This window comes from Lygodium microphyllum, chromosome 27, assembly GCF_053477565.2.
Source record: "Lygodium microphyllum isolate KBCC chromosome 27, Lygodium_microphyllum_v1.1.10, whole genome shotgun sequence".
Classification (NCBI taxonomy): domain Eukaryota; kingdom Viridiplantae; phylum Streptophyta; class Polypodiopsida; order Schizaeales; family Lygodiaceae; genus Lygodium; species Lygodium microphyllum.
This window is the reverse complement of record NC_141161.1, coordinates 115,049,642-115,056,597: the sequence shown is the minus strand read 5'-3', so window position 1 is coordinate 115,056,597 and position 6,956 is coordinate 115,049,642. Positions and strand designations below refer to the sequence as shown.

Sequence of the window (6,956 nt, the reverse complement as noted above, 5' to 3'; positions counted from 1 at the left end):
GTATGTAAATTTTATATTTTCCCTATATATAATTCTCTCTTTATATTTATATTCTTTCTTCTTCCTCTCTCTCTCTCTCTCTCTCTACCCCATTTTCTTCTTATTTCTTTTCTTCTAATTTTTCTTTTTTTCTTCTCTCCCTTTCTCCCTTTTAAATTTTATCTTTTTCTTCTCTCCTTCTCTCTCTTTTAAATTTTATCTTCTCTCTCTCTCTCTCTCTCTCTCTTTTCTCCTCTCTCCCCTCTTCCCTCTCTCCCTTCCTCTCTCTCTCAAAAAATATTTATATTTTAATTTTTTTTCTCTTTTCTCTTTTTTCCCTTCTCTCTTCCTCTATTCTTCTTTCTTCTTCTTCTCTCTCTCTCTCTCTCTCTCTCTCTCCCCTCTCCTCTCCTTTCCTTCTCTCTCCTCTTTTTTCTTTTTTTGAATTATCTCTTTAAATTTTTTCTTTCTTTTAAATTTTATCTTTCCTCTCTCTATAATTTTCTCTGTGTTCAAATTCTCTCTTCTTCTTCTTCTTATTTTCTCTCTCATTTTCTTCTCTTTATCTCTGTCTCCCCTCTCTCTTCTCTTTTCCTTCTCTCTCTCTCTTAAATTTTATATTTCCTCTCTCTATAATTCTCTTTCTCTATGTTCCCCCTTTCTCTCCCTCTCTCTCCTCTTCTTTCTTTTTTGCTCTTTGTATATTTCTCTCTCTCTCTCTCTCTCTCCTTATTTTAATTAAAAAGGAAGTTTCTCTTTTTTTTCTTTTCTCTTCCTTTTAAATTTTATCTTTCCTTTCTCTATAATTCTTCTTCTTATATTCTCTTTCTCATTTTCTTCTCTCTATCTCTCACCCCCCTCTCTCCTCTATTTTCCTTTTTCTGCTCTTCTCTCTCTCTCTCTTAAATTTTATATTTCCTCTCTCTATAATTCTCTTTCTTTCTTTTAAATTTTATATTTACTCTCTCTATAATTCTCTCACTGTGTTCAAATTCTTTCTCTTCTTCTTCTTATTTTCTCTCTCATTTTCTTCTCTTTATCTCTCTCCCCCTCTCTCCTCTCTTTTCTTTTTTTCTTTTCCTCTCTCTCTATCTCTCTCTAATTTTATATTTCCTCTCTCTGTAATTCTCTTTCTCTCTGTTTCCCCTCTCCCTCTTCTCTTTTTTTTTTGCTATTTCTCTCTCTCTCTCTCTATGTTAGATTACTCTCTCCTTATTTTAATTAATCAAAACATTTACATTAAAAAGTTTAATCTCTCTCTATGTTAGATTACTCTCTCCTTATTTTAATTAATCAAAACATTTACATTAAAAAGTTCAATCTAAGAGAGAGAGAGAGAGAGAGAGAGAGAGAGAGAGAGAGAGAGAGAGAGAGAGAGAGAACCTAGGCCCTACGCATGAGAGAGAGGGGGAGGGGGAGAAAAAAAATGTTTAATTAAAAAAAGACTATTCTTTTTCCTCTTTCTTCCCCTTCTCTCTTCGTCTTCTTCTTTTTCTTTTTATTTCTCTCTCTTTCTCTCCTTCTCAAAGTGTGTGAAAAACTATGTTCGAAATTTGTTTTCTTTTCTCTTTCTTTTAAATTTTGTCTTTCCTCTCTCTATAATTCTCTCTCTCTCTTCTTCTTATTTTCTCTCTCATTTTCTTCTCTCTGTCTCTATCCCCCTCTCTTTTCTCTTTTCCTTTTCTGTCTCTCTCTCTTAAATTTTATATTTCCTCTCTCTATAATTATATTTCTCTTTGTTCCCCCTCTCTCTTCCTCTTCTTTCTTTTTTGCTCTTTGTATATTTATCTCTCTCTTTCTTTCTCTCTCTCTCTCTCTCTCATTATTTTAAATAAAAATGAAGTTTTTCTTTTTTTTCTTTTCTCTTTCTTTTAAATTTTATCTTTCATTTCTCTATAATTCTTCTTCTTATTCTCTCTCTCATTTTCTTCTCTCTATCTCTCTCCCCCCTCTCTCCTCTCTTTTCCTTTTTTCTTCTCTTCTCCCTCTCTCTCATAAATTTTATATTTCCTCTCTCTATAATTCTCTTTCTTTCTTTTAAATTTTATATTTACTCTCTCTATAATTCTCTCATTGTGTTCAAATTCTTTCTCTTCTTCTTCTTATTCTCTCTCTCTCCCTCTCTCTCCTCTCTTTTCTTTTTTCTTTTCCTCTCTCTCTATCTCTCTCTAATTTTATATTTCATCTCTCTATAATTCTCTTTATCTCTGTTTCACCTCTCCCTCTCCTCTTCTTTTTTTTTTGCTCTCTCTCTCTCTCTCTTAGATTAAACTTTTTAATGTAAATGTTTTGTTTAATTAAAATAAGGAGAGAGTAATCTAACACAGAGAGAGAGAGAGAGAGAGAGAGAGAGAGAGAGAGAGAGAGAAAACCTAGGCCCTACGCATGAGAGAGAGGGAGAGGGGGAGAAGAAAAATGTTTAATTAAAAAAAAGCTATTCTTTTTCTTTTTTCTTCCCCTCTCTCTCTGTCTTCTTCTTTTTCTTCTTATTTCTCTCTCTTTCTCTCCTTCTCAAAGTGTGTGAGAAACTATATTCGAAATTTGTTTTCTTTTCTCTTTCTTTTAAATTTTATATTTTCTCTCTCTATAATTCTCTCTGTGTTCAAATTCTCTCTCTTCTTATTATTATTTTTTCTCTCATTTTCTTCTCTCTGTCTCTGTCCCCCCTCTCTCTTCTCTTTTCCTTTTCTCTCTCTCTCTCTCTCTTTCTCTCTCTCTCTCTCTTAAATTTTATATTTCCTCTCTCTATAATTATCTTTCTCTCTATTCCCCCTCTCTCTCCTCTTCTTTCTTTTTTGCTCTTTGTGTATTTATCTCTATTTCTCTCTCTCTCTCTCTCTCTCTCCTTATTCTAATTAAAAAGAAAGTTTCTATTTTTTTCTTTTCTCTTTCTTTTAAATTTTATCTTTCCTTTCCCTATAATTCTCTCTCTATAATTCTTCTTCTTATTTTATCTCTCTCATTTTCTTCTCTCTGTCTCTCTCTCCTCTCTTTTCCTTTTTTCTTCTCTTCTCTCTCTCTTTCTTAAATTTTATATTTCCTCTTCTTATAATTCTCTTTCTTTTTTTAAAAATTTTATATTTACTCTCTCTATAATTCTCTCACTGTGTTCAAATTTTTTCTCTTCTTATTTTCTCTCATTTTTTTTCTTTGTCTCTCTTTTCTTTTTTTCTTTTCCTCTCTCTATCTCTCTCTAATTTTATATTTCCTCTCTCTATAATTCTCTTTCTCTCTGTTTCCCCTCTCCCTCTCCTCTTTTTTTTTTGCTCTCTCTCTCTCTCTCTCTCTCGCTCTATTAGATTAAACTTTTTAATGTAAATGTTTTGTTTAATTAAAATAAGGAGAGAGTAATCTAACACAGAGAGAGAGAGAGAGAGAGAGAGAGAGAGAGAGAGAGAGAGAGAGAGAGAGAGAGAACCTAGGCCCTATGCATGAGAGAGAGGGGGGAGGGGGAGAAGAAAAATATTTAATTAAAAAAAGACAATTCTTTTTCCTCTTTCTTTCCCTTCTCTCTCTCTATCTTCTTCTTCTTTTTCTTATTTCTTTCTCTTTCTCTCCTTCTCAAAGTGTGTGAAAAACTATGATCGAAAAATTTTAAATTAAAAAAAGCTTTTAAAATATTTAATTAAAGAAAAGTTTAAATCAAAAAGTTTAATCTAAGAGAAAGAGAGAACCTAAGCCCTACACATGAGAGGCAGCGGGGGAAGGGGAGAAGAATTTAATTAAAAAAAAGATGGGAAAAAGAAAGAGAGAGATTATAAGTGAGAGAGAGGGGAAGGGGTTAAAAAAGGAAGGTAGGGGGAGAAGGTTTTAATGAAAAAATAGAAGGGAAAAAGAAAATAAGATATTGCATGTGAGAAAGAGAGGAGGGGAAGGGGTTTTGATTGAAAAAGGGAGGTTTGGAAAGGGGAGTAGGTTCGGGAAGCCCTCTGGAGGTTCGGAGCTTTCCAAACTTATAGCTAAAATAATATAGTAGTAAGAGAGAGAGAGAGAGAGAGAGAGAGAGAGAGAGAGAGAGAGAGAGAGAGAACCCAGGCCCTACGCATGAGAGAGAGGGAGGAGGGGGAGAAGAAAAATATTTAATTAAAAAAAGACTATTCTTTTTCCTCTTTCTTCCCATTCTCTCTCTGTCTTCTTCTTCTTTTTCTTATTTCTTTCTCTTTCTCTCCTTCTCAAAGTGTGTGAAAAACTATGTTCGAAAAAATTTAAATTAAAAAAAGATTTTAAAATATTTAATTAAAAAAATTTAAATCAAAAAGTTTAATCTAAGAGAAAGAGAAAACCTAAGCCCTACACATGAGAAAGAAATGGAAAAGAATTTAATTAAAAAAAATGAGATAAAAAAAGAGAGAGATTATAAGTGAGAGAGAAAAGAAGAGGTTTTAATTTAAAAAAAGGTGGGAGAGAAGATTTTAATGAAAAAAGGGAAGGGGAAGAGAAAATGAGATATTGTATGTGAAAAAGAAAAGAAGGGAAATGGTTTTAATTGAAAAAGGGAGTAGGTTCGGGAAGCCCTCTAGAAGTTCGAAACTTTTCGAACCTATAACTAAAATAATATAATAATAAAAGTAAGATAAAATGATTCAGAGTGCATTAGCTCACTTTAATGTACATTTTTTAAAAAGCAAAGGAAAGCAACCACGCAGTGCTTCCCTTATCTTATCTTACCTTATTCTTAGTTATCTTTAAAGGTCAAAGAGAATAATAATCTTAAGTCCAACTCAAGTTGCATTGTCTCTTGCAACTTGCACGCCCCGGGGCCCGGGGGTTCAATGTAGATCCAGGAAAGTGAAACGCATAAACTTGCCAAGCGTCAAAGTCTTCCGATACGAGAGCATATATGCTTGTTTTTGTTTATTCAGGGTGTCTTTTCGGTCAGTGCGTCTGGCCCCCGTGGTCGATTTTGAATGTTATGGTGTGATCTCAGTTCAGCAGCAGAGAAGCTCTCGGTCTTGTGAGTAACTTCAGTTCTCTCGTGGTCTAGTAACTGTGTTTCATGGTTTCTCAGTCCTCGGGAGCTAGATCGTTTAACAGCATCTCAAATCTTATCTGTTTCTCTGTCTTCATGTTTGATCCAAGGGGGCTCCGTTGTTTAATAGCATCTCGTATCTCTACTAATTGCGTTTTCTGTTTATCTGTCCTCATATTTGATCCAAAGGAGCTAGATTGTTTGATCCAAATCTCTAGCAGGTCCACTGTTTTTTCCGTTGTCAATCCCTAGCATGAGAGTTTCTGAAAGGGATAACCAAGCATCTCTCTTTGATACCAAGTAACTGTGTTTATTAACTTTTTTCTTGTCAGTTACAGATAGTTATGGAGTCCAACCCTGCAGTGCATGAGGATGTTCACCCGGAAGACACCAGCCTGAGTACCACATCCATTGTTTCAAATCTTGAATCCGTTGTGCTGTCTCATGAGGATGATTCAAAAGGTTCACGAGATCAATTGTCATTCTTCCATTCGATTGAGGAGGGAAATGCTTATCTGCTTCAAATTCTTCTGAAGCATCATACCATTGATATCAATGCTTACAATGATCAGGTGAAGATCAGAAGTATCAAGAACGTACTGATATAGATCTACCCGTGTGACTATGAATCATAGCTCCTCCTTTAAATGTCAAATTTATGCATGCCAACGTTATGCAAGCATGGATGCACGAGCATGAAAAAGTTTAATGTCCATGACTAGTGCCGCCTGCATGGAACAGTGGTTTGTGTCAAATTTTCTTGCAATTTGAGTTCGATGATAACTTGCTTTGGCTCTCATGGGCGATTGACTGGTCCAATACTTGACCAGTGTAAACCCCTCATAAATCTGGTATGCTCAACTATTAGAATTCTACTTGAGACTGGCATTCATGATGTAAGAGCTACACAGCAGGAAATAGAGGTATTTACAGCAGATACAAGTGGAGGACAGGATTGAGAGAAACTCAGAGAAACTGAAGCTTGAAAATGGGCAACCCTTTCCATATAGAAATGTATTCTTGCTCAGTTGAAACCACTCTAGGATTGAGCGTAGTTACAGTTGGTCAGAGAGAGAGAGAGAGAGAGAGAGAGAGAGAGAGAGAGAGAGAGGAGTTCTTACTCCTATTATAGTAGTGCAATATCTGAGCCCATGCAATATTAAAAGCATTCCTTCAAAAAGTGGGGAGAAATTTGTGTTAGATTTTTCATCCCCATGAATAATGCAATATACATATATAAAACATAGATTATCCAAAACGATAATGCAAACACAGCAAGACAGTGTACTAAGCTCCTAATTTTGATCACAGGCTCTCACAGCAACCTGAAAATGGGATGAATCTTATATTGATGGGCCTAGAAGATGGAGGAGAAGTTGAGGGATTGTTTGGACTGCTGCAAAATAGAAGAAGATTGACTCAGAATTGCAAAGTAAATAAAGGTTGAGAGAGATAGAGAGAGAGCCTGATAGAGAGAGAGCCTTGTCTTTATAGGTGAGGGAGGGTTGAAAAGTAAAGGAAGATTGACTATGTGAAAAAAAGACTGACCAACTTATAGAAGAGTTGGCCGATTAACTGAAGCTATTTGTTTTCCTTTGACAAGAATCAAAGAATGACTTGTTTCTCTTTCACAGGATTGGGGGGGGGTTGGGGGGGAGGAGGCATCTACCTAAAGCTACGTACAAGCGATCAACCAATCTCTGTATGCACCTTCGCCAAACTTGTACGGTCAGGTTACCTTATTGATTGATTATTTGTGCTTTGAATCTGGACCACACTTGAAAGCAGCAATCTTGCATGCAAGCATGACCGAATTTGAAAGGGATAGGAACACTGCTCTTGAGTGTTGCTAATCCACTGAAGATGAGGCTGACGTTGTAGACTGGAGCAATAATGAAAATGTAGCAGCAGAGGTCTAGTTGATGATGTCATAGAGCAGCTGGCAGCAAAAATGAAGCTACCCGGAGAGTATCCGATAGTAGATGACTGCTGCAGATGATATAGATGA

At 35.4% G+C, this 6,956-nt stretch overlaps 1 protein-coding gene across 7 annotated transcripts in view; it reads left to right on the top strand.

Annotated features, from left to right (window-relative positions):
- The first annotated feature begins 4,759 nt into the window (after window positions 1-4,759).
- The window catches only part of LOC148012731 (uncharacterized), a 55,374-nt gene continuing 53,177 nt past the window's right edge, over window positions 4,760-6,956 (top strand). Inside the window, exons 1-3 of one of the 7 annotated variants that reach the window (XM_087668739.1) lie at window positions 4,789-4,933; window positions 5,138-5,169; window positions 5,281-5,520. In XM_087668739.1, coding sequence (XP_087524865.1) covers window positions 5,293-5,520 — 228 coding nt within the window. In that variant the 5' untranslated portion in view covers window positions 4,789-4,933; window positions 5,138-5,169; window positions 5,281-5,292. The other 6 variants (XM_087668736.1, XM_087668740.1, XM_087668733.1 and 3 more) reach the window with 6 other exon arrangements.